The sequence below is a fragment of the Heliangelus exortis genome, chromosome 16 (assembly GCF_036169615.1).
Source record: "Heliangelus exortis chromosome 16, bHelExo1.hap1, whole genome shotgun sequence".
NCBI lineage: Eukaryota > Metazoa > Chordata > Aves > Apodiformes > Trochilidae > Heliangelus > Heliangelus exortis.
Genome location: NC_092437.1, coordinates 13,808,410 through 13,831,036, shown reverse-complemented (window position 1 = coordinate 13,831,036; position 22,627 = coordinate 13,808,410). Strand labels below are relative to the sequence as shown.

The 22,627-nt window shown below is 45.7% G+C and overlaps 1 protein-coding gene across 1 annotated transcript in view; it reads right to left on the bottom strand.

Moving 5' to 3' along the window:
• The window catches only part of TOX2 (TOX high mobility group box family member 2), a 144,063-nt gene that overhangs the window by 52,405 nt on the left and 69,031 nt on the right, over window positions 1-22,627 (bottom strand). Inside the window, exon 3 of the mRNA XM_071759620.1 lies at window positions 7,802-8,047. Coding sequence (XP_071615721.1) covers window positions 7,802-8,047 — 246 coding nt within the window. The remainder of the gene's footprint in view (window positions 1-7,801; window positions 8,048-22,627) is intronic.

The following is a 22,627-nucleotide window of genomic DNA, read 5'->3' as shown; positions in this document are numbered from 1 at the left end:
ACAGGCACTGGTTCCAGCTCTGCAGGACTCTTCCAGGGAGGTACAAGGACCTTTCAGTGCCTTCCTACATCTCCTTGTTAAGGGACAGAAAGGAAAGGGTGGATGTGAATGTGTGGCAGTGGGTGCAGCACCAAGAAGGAGGGATGGGGAAGAAATCTAGAACAGTGATGTGATGAGCATGGCATGTGGGTGCAAGAGCTCTGTGTGCCACAGGCTGTAGCTCTCCTGTGCACCTCTGGCTGCTCCTTTGCACCTGTATATTATTTTTCTGTCTTGCTTCTGTAGGTAGTAAGTTCTCAAAGGTATCTGCTCCCTGTAGGTTTTGCACCATGTCAAACACCTGTGGCTCTGGCCCAGGTACTTACAATATACATGTAAATATTTGTATATTGTACAGTGAGACCTCTCTGAGGAAGCAGCAATCCCCAGTTACACCCTCTGAGAGGTGCCAGGTAGAATTTGTCACATCCAGGCAAGTTCTCTCCCAGGCAAGAATCCAGCACTGGCTCAGGAAGATCTTTGCTACCTCCCAAGAAAGACCAAGCACTCTGTCCACCATGGGCAGGTCTCAGAGCCCACTTCCATGCAGATACAGCAAAAGGAAACGGGACAGAGGGGATGGGCCAGTGAAAAAGGTAAACTGGAGCTGCATCTGCAACTGGGGAAGCTACTCTGGGTGATGGTTGGGGTGTCACCTCACTGGGGTGTCACCCCAGTCCTGGCAGCATCCCCAGATGAGTTGCTGAGGGGTAGTTGTCCTGTGGGGAGGTAGCTGTGAGGGGGTTTCATGAGAAAAGGCAGATTTCCATGCAAGAGATTAAGGTCACCCTCTTCCAGACCCCGCAAGCCAAAGTGCCACCTTGCCTTCTTCCTTTCCCTTGTTTGGGGGGGTAAATATTGAACCACCAAGCAAAGCCCACATCTGCTTTGCCTCCCAACTACCACACCAGTTCGTGTGGCTGCAGAGGGTTTCATAACTCCTTACTCTTTTGTATCTCAGAAATGGGACACCAAAATAACCCAAATAATAACCCAAATAACCCAAGGACCTGCCCCATTCCACATCCCCATGTTCCCTCCTCTCACACACGGCCCAGGCCTCCTACATTCTACTGCTGTCTGAGCACTTGCTGAGTTGGGACCTGATGGTGACTCCCATCACCCCATTTTTTCTTGGCAGGGACCACTCAGAAGCATCTCATCAGCTCTGCAAAAAGCTGGGCTGCTGTTCTGCAGAGAGCTGGTGTCCAGGATGCCTGGGAAGCTGAGGAAGAACTCCCCCAGAAGGAGAAGCCCCCTATTCCCATAGGTCAGAGCACTCCTGCCTGCAGGACCAGGTCTGCACCTGCATCTCCAGCATCACTCCAATGTGGGAACAGCAGCAGGATTCCTGCTCTCCCAACAAATGTGAGCTCAGCCACGATGTCTGAAACTTCGGAAAGTACCCAGCAACCCCTGCCCTTCCTCTGAGAAAGCTTGGTTTTTAAACACACACATGAACAATTCACTCTTTGATTGGGAATCTTGTCTCCCAGGTTCCAACCTGGAGCGATATTTTATGACCAAGGGATGAAGCCCAGAGGGACGTGTGGAGGGAAGGGGGCTTTCAAATGAAAATGCCAACAGATACTTAAAGCCAGGAGCATGTGTGGGTGTTGCTAAATTAAGCTCACAAGTGGGTGGGGCAAATGCCTTAAACAAGTTTGTGAAGGTAAAAAACCCGTTCATTAAAAATAGAAAAACAACTGAAAAAATATCCTTTGTATTCAACTTCACACTCGTACATCATAATGTTCCAGTAAAAGCCCATTTTCCCTTGAGATAATAAAAGAATTGAATTTTTCCTTATCGGTCATCTATTTTTCTAGCTAAAGCTATTACTCCCTCTCTGCGGTTGCTAGGCAACAAGAAATATTAATAGCAGCTTTTATTAGCTTAGCTTTAGCAGTGGAGTACCAGAATGAGAAAATGGAAAACATAAATGTGTTACATAAATCTTTCAACCTTTCAGGGTTTGTGTTAGTCTCTGTTTTCATAATGATTTATTGAAGTGATGGTTCATTTATGAGAAAAAGGAGTGTGAAATAAGAAAACGGAACATTACCCTGAAGGACTGTTTGAAAATAAATAATTATAGGAGGTGAAGAAAAGCTGTTTAAAACCATTTTTCTGAGTTTTATAAAATTTAAAAAGACATATTTCTTTCATTTATTGCCTCTGAGAAAAACACTAGCAGGGAATTGCAAACAGGGCTCTGTTTAATACAAAGGAGCCTTCATGTACGGCTGCATTATTACTGTTTCCCACCAAGGGCTCACATGTTCAGGAGTTTTGTTTTTAAATACAAAACCATTAAGAAGCAGAAAGACAAATTAGTCAGAACTGAAAGCACACACCACAAAATTGCCAGGGCAAATTCAGCTGGGCCTGAATCCCAAGGAGACTTGGTGGAGTTTTTGCTCTTGGTGCCAGGCTGGGCATGGAGTTGGGCAGCACTGCCTGGCCACGGCTCCTGCTTGGTCCTTTCTTTATTACAGCTCTTCTGATGAGCCTGAACCTGCTCTAAAGGGCATGGCTGCACACACGTGGCACTGGGATACAGGTTACCTGAAATCACTTCTTTTAACAGGCAGTGATTTAAAATTACTGAGCTATAAAGTGCTGGAAGTATTTACCAGCACCACATAAGTCTTATTGCCCACTGGGATTGTGTGTTTCCAATGACTTAGGTAAAAGACTGGCATTCCTACCTGGCTTTTGTGTCAACCTTTCTCTGGTTTCTTTTTATACCCTCTCCTATAAAACTGTTCACCAGCTCTGCACAGCCACATGTCACCACGCTGCCCGTCACTGAGCACCCTGAACTCCCGCACCCTGGGGCAGCCAAAGAAAACTGCTGCCATCCCAAACACCTCCACCTCCTGTCTTTGAGATGGTTTTGGGAAGGATGGGAGCCAGGGAGAGACCTGCAGACCAGTGGAAGCCAGCAGGAAGGCTTTGCTTGAGGTCCTCTGGAGGACACCAGAGAGGATGGACGCTTCTCGGTGGAGCATCATGCCCATCCCCACCCCAGCTTTGGGAAAAGGCTACTTTAACTTTCCATTTCTCTCATGGGAGACAGGCAGGTAGGTTACTGCTGAGTTGTTTTGCTCTTTTCCCTTCTGTCCCATAGAAAAGCCTCACAGTGCTAGGAAACAGCTCTTCAGATTGCAAAGGCAACCAACCAACTCCTTGAGGATCTTCTTGGTGCACCAATTCCCGCTCCCCCATTCACCCCTTTTCTCTCTCTATGTAAACAGGTCCCACAGGTAATTGGAAATCTGACATTTTTACACCATGAATGTACTTTTTGTCACTGGAGACTTCTAATATTTTTCAACTAATCTTCAACAATCTAATTTTTCACTCAACAAGCTGAAACAAAAAACTTCCAAACTGTGGCTGCAGCCTTTTTTCTCTCCAGCTGATGCTCCATCTTGCAGTGAGCAGAAAAAAGTCCTTGCCCTGGGCACAAGGAAGTAATAGTTTATTACTATTATTATTATTATTATTATTATTATTAAAATAGTTCCAAAGATCTCTCACCATGAGAAGCACCAGGAAGATGCAGTCAAATTGCCATTCTCACCAAGCAAACCCCTCCGTACCTGCTACAAACCCAATATTTGCTCTTTACAGCTGCCACATGTCCAACCTGCTCAGGGTTTCCAAGAGGTGGTGGTGGGCTCTGGCAGTGCTGTCCCCTGACCAGCGGCTCCTAGTGCAGCACCAAGAACTGAGCACATCCCACCAAAGAGCAGGGACACCCCTGGCCAGCCCAGCTGCTGGTTTGTATGGATGGAAATATGTTTTCATGGGGGATTCTTGGGCTCTGACCTTGATAGCCCTTTGCTTCTGTCAAATATGTTCTGATGAATCCCTCCTGAAATCTTATTTATTCACAGCAGCTTCTTACCCCAGTGGGCACCCAACCTCACTGGTGACAGTCCCCAGTCCAATAGGTATCCCTACAGATCCATGGAGGGCTCAGCACCTGCTTGTCGACACTGCTAGGATGGTCACAGCAGGCAAAAATAATTCTTTTTCCAAGGAAAACATCTTTTTTTCCCTTCTTTGAGTATTCTTTCCTAAATACTCTCACTTCCCAATGACAATCACATCTCTCCTATTTGCTTTCCCTCCTGCCACTCCTCTCTTTCCCTCCTCTTCTTCCGTAGCAAAGAAAGGACTGTAGGAAAAAACTAAAAACCCACTGTATTTAAAATTTCCTGTTTGTTTCTTGTCACCACCACACAAAAATAATCTGCCTTCCCCAAAAGAGCCATCACATCTTCTGCCAGCTCTTTGACTCCTCTTGCCCACTCATCCCTGCTTCTCTCCTCTGCAGTTCCCTGCACTCTACCTTCAGTGGCTGAAAACTCCCTTGATCCCTAAAACCTGTTAGAAAATCATAACAACAACAACAATAATAATTAAGTAGTGGAAACAGCAATGATGGAAATGTTGAGCTGGTCCATGGGGCAGAGTGAAGAGTGCCCTGGCTCTGCAGAGGCTCTTGGTGTGAAGAGTGCTCTAAGTGATGATGCTGAAGGAACAAGGACAGGCAGAGGTGACAATGGCTTTGCTTTTGGCCCATCAGGGCACAGCTCCCTTGGTCAAATGAGGGCTCCAGCTCCTGACACCCCAGGGATGGGCTGAAGGCAAGAGCAGGATCTGGAACAGAGCAAACCCACCTCCACCCTCCAGCTCATCCTGCCATGGGAATTCCTGTCCTGATTTAAACCTGCTCTGACTTGGCATTCATCTGGATACCAGGAGCAGCCTCCAACCTTGAAGAGATGCCTGGAGGCTTGATTTGATCTAAAGATAATGTTCGGACATCCTAGGACAAGAGAGACACAACCCATACTGACATCTTTTTTACTTCTGAACTGTCAAGGAAAACACTGATCCTGTGGCTCTGTAAGTCCTGGCTCATGTTATTTGCAGCAGCTCAAGATTTTTCGTACAAGGATGCCTTAAAAAAATCCCAAGGCTCTTTCCAGAGGAGAGGTCTAACCAACATGTAAACATTTTACCTTGACTTACCTGTCATCTGTCACTGTACTCAAACCCAAACCCATGACACCAAGGCAGGAAATAGCTGCATATGCAAAACCTCCCCTTGTGAACCACAGCAAAGAACACCAGTAAGAAGCAAGGCTCCAGCATCTGCACCTGGACCAAAGACCAAACCCCTGCATTCGTCCCCCCACAGTCTATGGGCAAGACTGGCTTCCCACAACCCTCTATTTATTTTGGGGACATGTTTGCAAACAAGCCCCTTTCTTGATCCAGATACTTCCCATCTGCCAACCCCCACCCACAGGAAGGGGATTTTCCAGCTGAGCTGTGCCTGGGGTGAGCCCCGCGCTGCCCTGCAGTGATGCCCGAGCACAGCTGGGTTCAGGGGGACTTCACCAAGGGGGCTGCAGCCCGATGGAGCTGTAACTTTGGGATTTATGCAATTTGCTCTGTCATGGGGATTTTACGGTGCTCTCATGTGCACATGTTGCTCCCACCACTGCCAACAGCAGCTAAATGGGAGGTACAGGCCCAATGCTGCTGGCATGAAATGGTGCTGGAGAAATGAGAGACTTGATACCAGCACACCCCCCCCAAAAAAAAAGGGGCCAGAGGGTGTTGCCTTTCAGTGGGAGAAGTCTGATGGCACGGAAATAAGGCTTTGACAAGAGGGTAAGGCAGGATTTAACTTTGACATAAAAGAGTTCACTCCCTGAGATCAATTCCTCTTGTTGCTGGGACCTCTGGAGATGTCTGACAGCTCCAAGGGCTTCCACTCCAAGCCAAACAGTTTCAATTCACTATTGGCTGGAAAATTCAGGGTTCACTGGATTTTTTATTTTCGTCGTTAGGGGCAAACAAATCTTAATCTCTCTATTCTATGTTTACAGCCCACTAAGCACCTTTCTTATTTTCTGTGGCTCGGTCCTGATTTATTGTCACGATGCTGCATTTGTAAAACAGTACCATAAAGTAAGAAAGAGAACATTTCCCAAGGACTACTCCAAAATAAATTACTTCAGACATACAGAAGCTGCTTAATAAATTCCACTATTCTTGTTTCTTTAGGTATTTTAGAAAGTGATTTATAAGTGCAATATCAACTCTCAAAAATGAGACAATCAACACAGAATAAAATGATCGTGTTATGAAAATAGGGGTCAGGCAAAGGAGCTGTGCTTTAAATTAAACCAGGGGAAGTATTTCATCTGAAATTGACTTTTTTTGTCTCAGAAATGAATGTTTTAATCACCTAAGAACCCAAAAGCTAACACAGAGACCTAAGTAATACTCAGTTCCACAGAAATATGCCTGTGTTCGATACTGATGGGCAGAACATGATATTTTTCTTAAACACACTAACAATGAAACTTGGAGATTTATCAAGGCTTTGTAAAGCCTTGGGATTTTCCTAGACTAAGAGATAATATCCCATTTAAATATTTAAATATCACTACCCTTCAGACTGCTATCTATTCAAGCAATCAACACCAAATGTTATCCAGCCAGGGACTCCAGGCCTGCTGCTTAAGTACAATTAACTCTGTTTGATATCGATGCCTTTCAAGGCATCCATGAAAATCAACTGATCTTAGAGAGAAATGATGGAGAAAACTAACAATGTGGGGCTGAATCTGCTAGAGAGGAAAATATTGTTAAACAGCAAGGATATTCGTTCAATATTCCTGTCAAAATCAAGTCTTTCCTCAGTGCTGATGATACAGAAGAGTCCTAAGGTCTAATTAGTCCTGAAGTTTCTTCCCAGAGCTGCACTTTACTTCATTATCCCTGCTTTATTTATCCCAACATAGGAGTCATTTGAAACTCCACCAGGTATCCCCTTGCCACGGTGTGCAAGCCAAGAAGAAACTTGAGTTTCCAAGTGTGACAGGGATCTGGTTCCCTCTGAAATCAATAGGACAGCTTCCCTCCAGGGAGCATCAGCACTCCTCCTGCTGGTACCACCAGGGCCAGCCTGGCAGCAGGACACTGGGAATGGGCTGGGGACTTTTCCCAGCAGGAGAAAGGAGGCAGGGTGGAGGTACAGGCTTTGGCTGGTTACCTTCAGCACGGGTTTGGAACACATATGCTTTGTTCAGGTAAGTGAGGACATTACATACCCAGAGGGAAACAACCTCCTGAGCAGCTAGTAAGTCTCAGGAAGCCACCAAACTGGAAATAGAAAATCCCCACCATGGTGACTGCAGCATCTGCCACCACAGCCCAACCTCAGTGGGAAGCAGAGCACCAAGGGCTGTGCCACCAGCAGGTCCCAACCCCCAGAGCAAACAGACTGCTTTGAGTTGGAAGGGACCTTAGAGAACATCCAGTCCCAACCCCAGCCATGGGCAGGGACACCTCCCACACCAGCCCAGGTTGCTCCAAGCCCCATCCAACCTGGGCTGGAACACTGCCAGGGATGGGGCAGCCACAGCTTCTCTGGGCACCCTGGGCCAGGTTCTCACCACTCTCACAGCAAAGAATTTCTTTCAAATATTCAATCTCAATCTTCCTTCTTTCAGTTTAAAACCATTCTCCCTTGTCCCATCATTCCATTCCCTTGTAAAAAGTCCCTCCCCAGCTTTCCTGTAGCTCCTTCAAGTACAGGAAGGTGCCCTAAGATTTCCCCAGAGCCTTCTTATCTCATCTTTAACATCCTTCCATATTCAACTGAACTTATAACCCGACACACAAAGCAGCTTTAACCAAAGATAGTTAAAAGGGGAAATCCACTGACCGTGGGTAGCTGGCTGGAAAGAAGATGCCCATCCTGACTCAGCATGTTGGACACCATGATGGCTGGCAGGTCCATGTTCTGGTAGGGGTATGCTGGGATCAGGCTGTTTGGAGGGAGGCTGTGGCACAGGGAGTGATATCCAGCTTCGTGGTCCACCAAGTGCAGGAGGGAAGGGTCGGGGAGGTTAGGAGGTGTTATGGGAGGGATCTCGTAGTCTTCATTATTCTCATTCTGACCATTATATGTCTAAAAGAGAAAAAAGGCATTTTGTGATGAGTCATTAGCTTGTTGCCTCAGCAAGGTGATTATTTGTGTAAAAAAAAACAAACAAAAAAACCATATTCCAGTAGAAATAGTATTTAAGGAAAAAGACATCTCCAGCCCTGCACACCAGCAGGTTGTAACTATGTAGGAGCAAGGTAGCCAGTCTGGCAGAGCTGCACCATCCCTCCATGGGAGGTCCTCACACCTCTCAGATCCACCTGGAGCATCCACACAGCTTCCCTCTCCCACACTGCATCCCTCTGGTACAGCTTTAGCTCACCAAAAGCCCAGCAGAAACCTGCACAGCCAGAGAGCAGCCAGGCAAGGGATGCTCCCAGAACCATGGCCATGAACAAGCATGGTTGTGTCCCAACCAGCTGCTGCACGTTTAAGTCAAAGCCCCTCTCTGGGAAGCTCTTACAGCATCTACAGTTCGTATTTTCAAGAGGTTTTAGGTGAATTAGCTCAGCAGAAATAACAAGCACTTGGGAACAAAATTCCTGTTGATTCCTCATGAACTCCAGCACAGAAATTACAACAGGGGAGAGAGATTTGGAAACAAAGCCCTCGCATTTCTTAAAATCCTTTAACAAATGCCTGCGTGACTCCACCACACACAAAGATTTGTCCTTCCTTATATCCTTATCCAAATTTCCTTTGGACAAGCCCTCTCTCTTCTCCCTGCCAATGCTCCCTCGAGCTGCCCATGATCACGCAGAGATGCTGCTACTCCTTGCCCTCCCTGGGTTTTCTGCTGGCCTGTTTACTTCTAAACATTCCACTTTCTATGGAGAAAGAATATGTTATAGCACCTGTGCAACTGTTTTCACTTCAGACAAAACCATTTTTGGATCATAATGGAAGTGTGAAGCTATCCAAAACTATTATCAAAGCAGAATGTAACGAGTCTTTGGCAGAGAAGGCTTATTCTAAATATCTCCTGTTTCACATATTAGTATAGCATATGAAATTCTGATTAGCCATAGCATTATACACATGGATTTTAAGCTAAATTTCCCAGATCACCTAGTTTCATGGTCAGATTTTGACTGAATACTCGATTTAAGAGCAAAACCCCAGACGTGTGCAAACCCAGTTAAGGACCAGAGGCTTTATTAATCCATTGCTCTCCAGAACTCCCACTCAGATCCCAGCTCTTCATCACCCCAGCCTGCAGGGAGAAAACACTTAATGAAATGAAATAACCCCCCCTATTTAACCAGAACAGAGAACTCAGTGGGGAGCACAGAGTTCTGTGATCTGTGGATTGCTCTGGTACTGCCTGGAAAGCTGGGTCCCCGTGGGGTGCCAGAGCAGGGGGTCCCTCCTGTCCAGCCCCACTGCCCTGCACCCCTGCTCTCCTCTCCTCCTGCTGCAAGAAGAGATGGAGCAACAAGCCCATAGTGCACATCCCATCCCAGCTTTTCCATTTGCCCGAGATTCCCACCTGCTGCAGGGAAATATGAGGATGCAAGAAATCCAAGACAGAGCAGGGGCTGAGGCAGCTCTGTACCAGCAGCTATTGTCTGGGGGAAATTCTAGCCTGGCTATTTTTCCAGCCACCTTACGATACGGGGAAGGCAGGGGGCTGAGGGGATGCATCCAACAGCAGACAGATAGATCCCATTTAATACGTCTTGTAGTTCTGTCGATGGTTGGGCTGTGCTCCTCGAGGTACATCAATTCTTCCCCAGTTATTTAAGAGGATTTTGCTCCATGCTTTACAGAAAGGGATTTGAATAAATCATTGTGTAGCAAACTTGTCCCTCCAACCGGTTTATTTTGCTATCAGGTACATAAGCAAGTGGCTTTGCTGTACTTAACTAAATTATGTAAAACCCACTCAAAGTTTCCTAAAGCTCGCTTCAAATCTACAAGTTCCCTGTGTTGCTGCAGAGTAGCTCACTGAAGAGCTTTGAGGAGGTTTTGTAAGGAGCACGAGAGCCTCATCACCCTGCTCCCCCCCTCCCTGCACATCTCTGCCTCTGCTCTATTCCATCGAGGGAAAAGGAAAAAAAACCAACCAACCCCCAAAAAGCCCTGTTTAAATCCCAAAGCTTTCCAAATAGCGACAGCATTGTGCAGAGGTATCAAAATGACAATCAGAGCTGTACACAATCAAAATCAGATTAGACAATATCCAATCAACATAATCAGGCTCAGCGCCTGCCCGCACTTGCACCCGATCGCTGCGAACAATTTTCCCAAGGCAAGCCACGTTTTTTCTATGCCTGTTTTAAGTGGCCTGCTCAGAAGATAGGGAAGGGAGATGAGAGACAGAAGAGTGGGGAAGGGTGAAAAATCACCCTGTGACTTGCTGGCACACATTGGCACGTCCGAGGTGACAGCTCTGTCCCTATGAGGGGTGGTCAAACGCTGCGTGCACAAAACCTGAAACCAGCAGCACCCACCACTCCTTCCACCACCACGTGGGCTATGCTTGCAGATTGTATTTTCTATTCTTATGTTAATTTGAATTAAATTAAACAGCCAATTATATGTTATAAGGATACATTACAAATTAGATTAGTGAGCTGGTCTGAGCCCATTCATCCCACCAGGACTCCAAAGGGGAGTGCAGAGAAGCTCACTGCTGAAAGGCCAGTTATTGGGCACACAAAAACCCAGAGAGGCTCTAAGATTTTCCACTGTCAAACAGAAGACAGTGGTTGTGATTGCACATTATTCCTCTTCAAATTAAAACTCTGAAATCAGCTGAAACAACAAACCTCTTCTTCCAAACCTCCCTCTCAGCAAGTGCCTCAGGGCAGGTGGGAGCTGCCTGGAGTGGCAAAGCCCGCAGAGAGATGGAGCCATGCACCCTCCCAGAGGGGACAGTGCCTCTTCTCTGCCCCCTCCTTGCTGTCAGACCCCCACACATCCCACAGCAACCCCATGGAATGCTGCAAGTTTGGGGAAAAGTGTCTGGAAAGTTGCCTAGGGAAGCACTCTCAGCAAGACCAGGGACTGGGCTGGATCCATCCACCCACAGGAGGCCCCACACACCCCATCTGACCTGAGATGAAGGGATATCCTAAACACAGGGCAGCTCCTGAGGAACCAGCTGAGATCCAGGTAAAGCCACAGCCATATGTTCATGGACACCAAGAACTCACTGTGCAGGTGACTTGGGAAGGAGCTACAAGTGTTGACCACATGAAGCCTTGAGCTTTCTCCTGCCTTTCCCATTTTGGTAGGGGAGGGAGGTGCTGTTCTTTACCAAACACTCCACAGCCAGCCAGCACCATCTCTTCTCCACAGGTGGGTATGAATCCTAGAGGACATGACACGACCAAGGATCTGGGAAACCATTCTCAGCAGCATGGGAAATGTCCAGTGACCCCAATTCTCCACTGTGTCATGTTCTGTGTGATTTTCTACAAGGACCCAGGAGTTGCGGCCAAGCATCAATTCAGAGAAATATTATTCACAGGGAGAAAGAAGGAGATTTTCAGTATTATTGAAGGTAAATATTTGCCCCATCAAATAACATTCATCAGTAAATATAAGCCTAAGAGAGAACTTCTATTCTTGGTAAGCTGGAAGTATGTAGGCTGGTGTGATCCATCCTACCCCAATCATCCAGATGACACAGAACACCAGAGACTCTCTACCATCCCTCATCCATGAACCAGGTTGCTCCTGCACAAGAGCAGCTTCCTGCTGTTAAGAACAAGACCCTCCAGACACTTCAGAGATTACACGGGTCTAAGCACAACACAACCAGCCTGGCAGGTCTGCAAACTGGAGAAAACATTGCTATTTTTGAGGCTAAGGTCTCACCAGGGGCTGCACCTCAAGCTCCTGGTGTGCATGAAGAGTGGGGAGGACAGAGAGGAGAGGAGAGAACATGGATGTTAGGGGCTGCCCACACCATCCCACCAGCAGCAACTGCAATCCCTGCCTTCCCACTGAGCTGGACATGGGGATGGCAGCAGGACCTTGGCCCGAGGGCTGTGTCTCAGGGAGGGGAGAGGGTTTCTCTCCCACCAGCACCATAAGCTCCACCAGCCCAGCTTGGGACAGTGTGCAGGGAGACAACCTGATGGTCCATGGGGCACCTCAATTGCACCAATGCTGGAAAATGCAGTGGGGTGAGTCAAAAGCCAGCAAGCACATTGCACACAGAGACTATTCCTCCTACTCTTACGTATGACAGAAGGATTCACTGAGAACCCCTGAGCTGCAGGGCACACCAGGGTGGGAGAAGATTGTGTAAAGAGGAAGAGTCCAAACACAACAAAGAAGTGAAACCCAAAGCTGAACAAAAGCAAGCTAGCCCACTTTTCCTTGAAAGTCTCCAACCTGCTCCCCCACCTCACACAACACTCAGCACAGGCACAATGCTATTTGCAAGGAGATTTTAACACATTTCTCCACCCCCTGCACCACAGATTTCTGCTCAGTGCAAAACACCAGACCCATGGGGACAGAAATGATAGCTCAGGTGGCAGGAGAAGCTGGAAGCCACTTGGACATTGCCAACTCCAGAGAAATGCTCTGGGTTTAGGAAGGGAGCCAGCCCAGAACCCACTGCAGGGTGACCCGGGGGGTGGCACCACCTTTCAGGGTAGAGGGGGAGATGCTCACACCTGTGATTCCCAGAACCCTGCACCACAGAGTAAAGCAGTGCTGATTTTCCATGTCAGCAGCTCTGGGTCTTAGGAATGGAAATTGATTTGCTTCATCTCTGCACATGGAGATCCAGCCTATGAATAGCAGGGCCAATGAATTACGTGGGTAGGGTTGGATAAATACTGTAAAGAAGTATTTATTGTCAGTCACATACAATCTACAGATTGTCTTTGAAGTGTTCCCAGCCCCTTCTACATTAATTTTCACATGCTCATATTTTTTGACTCTGGGAATGAGGTTGAAAAGGGAAAAATGAGTTCTTGCATGAATACATTGGAAGGGTCTGCACAACCTTCAGTAGGAGGCAGCCATGGAGGGGAGGTTGGGAGCACAGCAGAGAACCTGCAGGAAACCTGGGCTCTGCCTTCCTCTGTGCTCTTCCACACCTGCACTCCTGGCTTTTTAAATCCCAGCCGAACACCAGCTGACCCAAAGAGCAACCACACACCTCCACGTGCCCTGTTCCTCACCTTTTCCTCCTGTTGTGGCTCTGATGCTGCACAACCCCAGCCTCCAGCCCAACCACAACACTACCACACGGCTCTGCCTTTGAACAGAGCTTGATGGTCACTTCACACGAGTTGACCTCACCCCATCTCCTACAGACACAAAACCCATGCAGGAACACAGCCACAGGTCTTCAAAATGCTGGAGGGTTTCAATCACATTTGACAGTGCAAAAAAAAGTCTCTTTCTACAAGTTACGTTAAGGCTACACAGGCACAGAAGGGAGATACCAGGGTTTATGAGGGAACCATGGGGGGAGTGGATCAAGGGTTGGACTTGGTGATCCCAGAGGTCCTTTCCAACCTGGATAATTCTGTGACTCTATAATAATGTTCACACTTGCCCTATTAAATTTTGATTTCCTTGGTTGGTTGCTACAGCAGCAATAGGATGGCTTCTATGTGATGCTCAGCAGGACAGGGACTGTGCAGGAAACTAGCCAGGAATATTCACAGGGAAGAGAAAATCTCATTTCACTCAGAAAGATAAAGTTTTGGGAGGCATACATCCAATTCTGCTGCTCACTGGAGAAGTTTGGGTTGTTCCACATGCCAGCAAAGCCAGAAGCAACATTCTGAGGCTCTCTGGCCTCAACCTGTCCACCTCATTTATATGGGTTGGAAATGATTCCTGATGCATTTGTGCCACATCCCTTTCAATGGCAACACAAGATTACAGTCAGGTTTTCTATTGTCCAAGCTACAGTTGACCTGCATCCCCACTTCACCAAAGAAAGATAAAAAAAATAGACTTTTATGAACAATCTATAGCAAAAGAAATCAGGCCTATTGTAGGCTTTTTAAAAGGCTCCCAGCTCTCCCTCCCCCCTCCCACTTTTTTTTTTTTTTTTTTTTTAATCAGTATCTTATCCAGAACTGGAATCCTGTCAAGAATAGTGGATAGCAAAGAACTATAACTTCTTATTATGTGTATAGTGATTTTATGAATTCAGGGGGGGAATGAAATGCAATTTTGTCAGACTTGTCTGTGTTCATAATGACCAAGTCAAATTAATCATCATGGATAATACTCCTGTGTCAGCCATTCAGGAGATTTTTTAATAGAATTTTTCTGATTCATGTCTTGCAGTACATCAGATCTGTAGTAATGCAGGCACTTCTAAAAATCAGTGCAATTATGGCTTCTTGTTGGCCTGTCATTTTCCTGGAATAAAAATGTCTCTACAAAAGTCATATACAGTACATAAACCAAAATGGAAAACAAAAATATAGTTACAATTAGTCTTGATTTTTTTTTCTAGAGATTTAATATCATTTGGAGGCCATTATTTACAGGCAATATATACAGCTACAGTGCATGATGCTGAAGATGGACTGGTTTATGGCAACACATACCAATTTTGTTCTGGTTGTCATTCTTCCTTTGATTGCCCTGTGAGTTAGTGGTTTTTTTACAGGCATGGAAATGACTATCCCATAGAACAAACAGGGTATAGGTAATGGGCTTGCAGTCAAATTACTGTGTTTATTAAAAATGTATCCAGGAAAGCCCACATAGATCCCAAAAGGCTCTTGTTCAGGAAAATCTCTGGTTCAAGAAAAGGTTACAGTCACCATAAAGGCAGATCTACATGCATGGAAGCAGCAGTGCAGCATGCAATGGTATATAAAGGATCAGTAATGCTGCATTTATCCTTCTGAGAGGGAGAGAGAGAAGCAGACCTCAAATTCCCCAGTGATGCAGACAAAAATGAGTTTTGGAAGTAGTTACCCTCAGGAATAAAGGGGAAGAAAAATGGAAACTACCTCAGAGATCTCAGCTTTTCCTTGGTTTTGTTGCAAGGCAGCAACTGCCTGGTAAGAGAGGGCAGGGGAGGAGTCCAGCAGAGCCACAGCACATCCCAAAGGAGAGCTCCACCTGAACCTGCTGGGACAACTCCACATCCACCTTCTCGTCCCACCAGGTACATTTTGGGGACAAAAGCTCTCAAAACCCCTTGCAGGGAGGAACAGTAACCCACAACCATGTACTACACTCCCAAGAACTCAAGAGCCACACAAGACCCACATTCAGACCAGCTGCTCATCTGGTCAAACATGCTGACCCAAACTTTGGAGGAGATCTGAAAATCCCTTAGGAATAATCATGAAGCTCCTCAAAGGACAGAATATTTCACCCCTCCCTTTCACCAACCTTTTTTTTTGCCTTTCCACCTCCTTGCAGCTCGAATATGTTCTTCACCTTAATATCTACTGGCAGGGAGTTCCTCAGGCTCCTCATAAAGCTCATCCAAACCTACTGCTTTGCAGCTTTGCTGTGATACTTCTCTGAAAGGCCATTTTAATAAAACAGAGGATGTCCAGACATCACCCTCCTCTGTCCCATGCTGTCCTGACCCATGCTGGGGTTCTAGCACAGGTGGAGGTACCAAATCTGAACCCATCTCCAGTTCTAGAGGCCAAACTCTGGATGACAAGACCAGCTCCCTACAACAAAGACCTCCAACTTCCAAAGAAGCAGATGGGATGTTAAGGCTCAAAGTCTGCTGACAGTTTTCAGAGACACTCAAAAGTGGCTTATGCAAATTTGAGCAGTTCCCAGAGCTCCAGAAACCTCTCTGCTGTATCTTCACAAGCAGGGCTAGGACTATAAGGCATGTTTGACAGTGCTCTTGGACCACCTGTAGTAATCTCTAGCTCGACCCACACTGACAAGAGAACTGGTGTATTTCACCATGTGTTTTTGTGGCTATTTTTCCCTGGTTTTTCCAAAGCAAACGTGGCAGTGCTCCAGGGAAAGCCAGAAGAAGTGCAAGCTCTGCTCCCCATCAGCAAAATATACCTCCCTCCCTCATCTGCCTCACAAGCAGCCTCCTTAAAATTGGTTATAATGATTTTTGCCTGTTTTTAAAAAATATTGAAAGGACAGAAGAGCCAATGAGGACCTAAAATTAGACTGACTTGGCCAGATTAATAAAACCCCTTTTCTTTTCTTTCCTAGTAATTTGCCTGGAAGCGAGCACAAGGAATATGGTAATATTCTACTCAAGAATATCAGGCATTTCTGGGAATTATTTGAGGAGTGCAGATTTTACATAATTGCCTTTTTTGTCTCATGGCATACTGAACTCACATAATAAGATCAGTCCACTTCAGAGAAACTCATTGCTGGGCTGCTCAGGTTTGGTATTCTGTGCTGAGCCAAGGGTATGTTATATAATGATGGATAATGCACTGTAAGCAGGTCAAGAGAGAAGGCAGCTTGAAAACAGTAATGGAGCACATACAAGGAAGAATTAGGAAAAAGCACTCTAAGAAATTAATTCAACCTGGATTCATTCGAGCAAGAAGGACCCAGAGCAGGAAGGAAAAGTGTTCTGTACCAAACTTGTCTCCTTTCAGGGGGATGGGAAGGGTTTCCCTTATTCTCAAAACTGAAGGTATGGGGTTAAGAGACTGAGGGAGCCTGTGTGGCACACTTTGCATGGATGCCTTGTAGTGAGTTTCTCAGTTTTTCAGTTTTATCACCCAGGCTATATCCTAGCCCCCTGCCCAGAGCCATCTTCTGTGCCACAGGCAGCACAAGCTACTACTGCTTTCCTTCAGATATCTGCAGTGAGAACCCCCAGCAAAGTCAAACAGCAACACAACCCATCCTGAACCAAGTCTTTTTTCTCCCAGATATGCCTTAATAATTTCCCCCCCCATTAGCTTAGCAAACTTTCAAATGCAGCCCTGCATGGTCCTCCCACCCCAGGCACAGCACTGGGGTCTGCCAGGTGCTGAGACACAGGAACAACCAAGCAGACACTGTTCTATCCCAAGTGGTCCTACACTACACCTGGTTTTCTCTCATCACTATACATGTTCCCTGGCTTCCCATATGTAAAAAAAGTAATTAGTCCTTGCTGAGTCATTTTAGGACACAGATTGGTAACAGGAAACAGAGCATCGATGCTGCTCATGAACCCAGTCCAAGGCCAAGAAGGCAGAGCAAAGCCAACAGTAACAGCTCTTGGCACGAAAGTGAGAGTGGAAATCACAAGCTGGGTCAGCCCAATGTGTAAAATTTCTAATTATTCAATGATGTGAGCCAGGCCAGCCTGGCCAGGGGCAGTGAGGAGCAGGCCTGGACCTTCAAAACCCAACGCATCACTTGCCAGACATGCACTCAGGTTTGAGCTCACACTCTTCCAAAGTCAGACTTGGGATCCCCAAAATAAATTGACAAGAAAATGACATACATAAAAAAAAAAAAGTAACAAAATCCAGCCACAGCAGTGGCACCCTCTCCTCATCACCCACGTTTGACATATCTGATTAGCAGGAGGAAGGCAGAGATGTGGGGAGTGCTTGCATAATGTGGTGCAATCCAGCACCTCCCGCAGGGTGCCCAGCTGCTGCAGAAGCAATTTCACAGCTCATCATCCATTATGAGATTAAAATATTTTTTTTTTCCTCCCGTGAAGTATTAATAAATTGTGCAGGCAGCCCAGAGTTAGTTCCATTTACACAAATGGTAGTGAATCACCCACCTAGTTATTTCTTAATGGATTGAGTACCTGTTTTCCTCCTTATACTGTAATTTAAAAAAAAAGTAAATACACAAACCTGTTTATTTGTCTCACCAGGCCATGAGCCAGGTTTTATTAAGCCTGGGGATACCAGGACAAAATAGAGCTGTTGGTCCTGTGGACCTGCCCAGCACTTCACAGGGGAACAATACCAGAACAGCCAAGTTGATCAATACAGAAAGAAAAATCCCCTACAAAAAAGCCCAAGACACACTGAAATCCCTCCCAGAATTCACTTGCTTTGCCTTCTGGGGGCAAAACTCACTGAGGCATTGCTGATATAATGCAGCTTCCTTGGTACATATAGTGAAGATGTAAAGCTGTAGTCAGAGCTCCACTAATGGCTCTTTGAACATCACTGCTTTATTATGGTATCAGAAGAAGCAGGCATATTTAATGTTTAAACTTCCAATGACAAATGCCTTCAGCAAATATGTTTTATGTATTTATTCAGTGCTTCTTAAGCGTCTGTCACCTTAGCAGGTAGGGTGCTGCTTACCTTTTTTTTTTTTTTTAAATTTTATTAAAATTAAGAACATGGCTTTGTAAAATGCCACCTTCTTCCCTCCCCTCTCTCCTCTTTATCCCCAAGAGAAGCTTGAAAACTTTTACCCATCCCATCCACTGCAAAACATTTCAGGCTGCCAGGAAGTTGCCAAAATGAGAAAAGGAAACTAACTGAAATTACCAGTGCAATAAATCAGCCTCCCATCTTCTCCCAAAGACCCTCAGCTCCAGAACCTGGCCCCAGCACACAGGAGAAGTGCCAGAGCCACTTACCTCAGAGCCAGCTTTGCCAAAGTAAACCCTAAGATAAGATGGCAAGAGCATCTCCCAGATTTGCACTCAATAGTTGGGTCTGGAGGCATCAGCCTGGAGCTAAGCAGGACCTGGTTTGGGTTGGTCACAGGAGATTACAGGACTGCAGAACTGTTCTGGTTTTGAAAGACCTTCATGATCACCAGGTTCAGCTGTTATCCCAGCACTGCCAAGGCCACATCCTTCAGTACCACATCTTTTCAGCTTTTAAAACCCTCCAGGGACAGCCGTTCCTGAGCAGCCTGTGCCAGGACCTGCCAACCCTTTCAGGGAAGAATTCCTAATATCCAAGTTAAACCTCCTCTGGCACAACTTCAGGCCATCTCCTCTTGTCCTGTTGCTTGGTATTAGGAAGAAGAGCTCGACCCCCCCTCACCCCAACCTCCTTTCAGGCAGTTTCAGAGTCTCCCATCAGCCTCCTTTGCTACAGACTGAACATACCCCAGCTGCTCCTCGTGCCACTTGTGCTCCAGATCCTTCCCTAGCTCTGTTGCCTCCCTCATGAATCACTCCAGCACCATGGGATCAGACCATGGTTGTCTCCTTGCAGACTCTAAATATGCAAAACTCATCCATGTGCCAGTCCCCCCACCCATGAGATGCTGAGACAACCCCCCGGGACCTCCCTCTACCTCCTTTGAGCTTCTCAGCACCACAATGACCACAAGCTGTCCTCCACAACCAGGAGTGCAAGAATTTCATTCAATTGCTCCCTTATCCAAAGCAGAAGCTGTCCCATCACAAGAGCACAAAGGTGTTGGGCTCTTAGAGAAAGCATGAAACACCAAGAGACTCATGAAAAAATTGTGAGAACTGTAACATGGCCAAGTATCCAAATCCCCAGCATTGGTGTGAAAGTCTCGACCTTAAACCTCCAATATGTGAATTTTGGGAAACAAAGAGATCTTATGTTTAACAATTTTAGCAATTTTTATTCTTTAATAAAAAGAAGCTTATGTAAAGCATCCAAACCCAGGCAGAAACACACACACACACACTGCTCATCTATGTCCTAAATTAGATACTCATCAAATACCTTCAAAAGCATTTAACTATGTGGACAGAATTAATAGCTTTCAGGAGGAAAGCAGTAAAGGAAAACTATCAGATTAACCACCCAAATAGCAACATTTCCCTAAAGTAATGACAGCTCTCCACCTGGAAGGGCAGCAGGGACACCAAGTTGCTGGTCACAGCCCGAAGTAATGATCATCTCCAGTTATGGTGGGGAGAAAGGACAATTGGAGGCATCTCTAGAGGCAGGGGACAGCATTTGAAGGAAGAGCTTTGCAGAAGAGATGAAGGTGCAAGAGGGCTCACATCAACACCAGCCTGACCTGCAGCCCATGACCAGGAACTCAACCTAACACACAAAGCAGGAGGCACTCTGGTAGCAGTGCATCCAAAGAAAATCATCCCCAGCCATCCAGAAGCCAAAACAACTGAAACTCTTCATTCATGAAACAGCTGTAGAGCTTTTTCTGTTCTTTTTCTGTTCTTTTACCTACCAGGTAGACCCTGAATTGTTCCAAGGGAAATGGGCAGAAGTGGGCTAAAACAAAAGAGATGCTACTGGATGAGCCAGGGAGTCTCTGAGCACTGCACAGCTGGAGGTAAAAAAGCCAAACCATTGACCCCATAGTAAAAAGTCACTGTCCACTGTACTCAGGGGCTTCAGCTTCTTTCATCTTCAAGGCTACATGATATTTCCAAAAACCTGTGACAACTCAGAGACAAGTTGGTAACAAACCAGGTACCTCAGGGTCCTGCTAGGGTGTTGCATCCCAACGTAACCCATAATATGACCAGAACAGGACAGAGCCTTTTGAGGAACATTTCTAGAGGAGCTTGGCAGCAAGCTAAGCTCTACCAGCTTTCACCATTTCTCCTCCAATCCCTAATAGTGGTATCAAACACCAGGAAACTCTTTCCAGACTGGAATGAGCTGAGGCAGCTGCCAATCAAGGATCTCACAGATAAAAATTAAAAACACTCAGGTAGAAGAGAGCAGGGGTGTCTAACATGCACATTGCAGCACATCCTCAATGCAGAAGTCTGGAAACCAGGGCAAGCAGAAGAATTACATGTTCAAATCACAGTGTTTCAAAAATTTAAACACTAGAGCACAAGCTGCTCAAAGACCTTCAGCATTTTCTGCATTTTCCAGAGCAGCTTTCACTTTTTGATCCCCAGCCTCTGTGTGAGCACAATAAATTCATTCATGAAGTTGTAATCAAGTGCCCAGTAATTTCCATCCTTTCCTTGCAGCTCCTCTCTTGACATTTCATGACCAATTTTCTTGAGAAAAGCTTCAAGGCTCTCAGTGGTTTGTTCACCAGTCCTTTGTGCGTGCACACACCCAGGAGCTCTGCCCTTGTGCAGAGATGAAGGTGCAAGAGGAAAACAGCCCCTTTGCACAACCATCACCATTAACTACACCTCCCAGCAGGCATGCAAAGAGTGATGCAAAAATGCCCAGCCTTCAACTTGCTAACCCTTGAGTGAGACACATCCTGATTTTAAGCAATTGGGCTCCTTCAGTTTTGCTACTTTGGATGTCAGTGCTGATTTTTCCTTTCCCCATGTTCAGTGCAGGGAAACCTGGGATGAGGGGTGGCCAGGTGAGGACCACACATCTTCCCTTCCACACCACTGGAGCTCCCAGCCTTGCAGCATCCTGACCTGCAGGCAGAGGACCATGACCTGCATCCTTCTCCAGCTGGGTATGTGGTGGAAACGAGAACCTTTTGGGTATTTGCTTCCAAAATGCAGTAGGAAATGCTGAAGCCTGGGGAAAAAAGCTCCTCAAAAGAAATGCAGTCTCCAGCTTTGAGTGTGGCATGGGGAGCACCACTAGCCCTCAGTGCTGTGTCTGGTTTTGTTTAGAAGTCATTTGGATTTCTGAAAATAAATTTCCTAAATTGCCTTCCAGAGACTGATGACCTTTTTTTTTTTTTTTTTTTTTCTCTTCTTCCCTCCTTAATAAACTTTCAGAGGTATCTTTATTGTTATGTCTAATTTTAGAGAAAACTAACATTTCCTGAGATTCAATTTCTCTCATAATTGTTGGAAGGAAACTAAATTGTCTGCTGTAAACATTCACTGTATTGTGCAAAATGTATCTTTATTACAGCCCACTGGGAATATTAAGAAAATTCCCAATCCTGGTCCTTTCTTTTTTTTTTTTTTTTTTTTTTTTAAAGCTTGCTCTTTTCTCTTACATACCCATTTATGTCAGTTCAAACATTCTGCAGGCAAGATATAAGAACCTAAAATATATTATTTAACAATCAAGAGCAGAATGAAGACTTGAGAGCAGCGAGGTCCTTTCTGCCTTCTCTTTTGGTGCTTTCTGATACAGAAAATGGGAATGGCTGTTCCATTTGTCTGTGTGTGTCTGTGTATACTTTGAGCTGATGAAAAAAATCTCATTAGTTTAGTCTGACATATACTCAATACAGTCTTTGTACATATTTTTTTTCATTTTAATCTACAGCTGCAAAATGATACTAAATTTCATCGGATTGGAACGAAAACTGTGGTCTTGGAACATTTCCTTTTAAGGGTCTTATATTTATTCAGAATTCATGAATCATTTTCCAGTAATACAACTATAATTATTCTTAAAGTGTTATGTTTGAAGGTTTAATACGAAATACTTGCAAAAAGCTCTTTTTCACTTTGATAGTTTGTAATCTTCATGGTAATCAGATCAGTTAGATCCTTCACACAGCAGCCAGGAAAATGCAATTTAATATGAAACTCATACTCTTCACTCATGTTTTAATTAAAATCATAAAAGCCAAGTCATATTTTGCCCTTTAGAGTGCACCCAGTCGTACAGACCTGGGCCATACAGCAGAGCTCAGACCCTCCCAGTGCCTGCTGATGGATATCCTACTTTGAGATAAATTGAACTCAAGCCCTGCTGAGAGGTGGCTGATCACAGAAGTGATGTCACCCATGAGACCCCAGCATGGTCCTCAGCACCCCACAGGATGGGTGATAGGTGCTCAGGCCAACTACACAGCTCTGGGTCAGTTTTGGCACTCAGGAGCTCAGGCTGC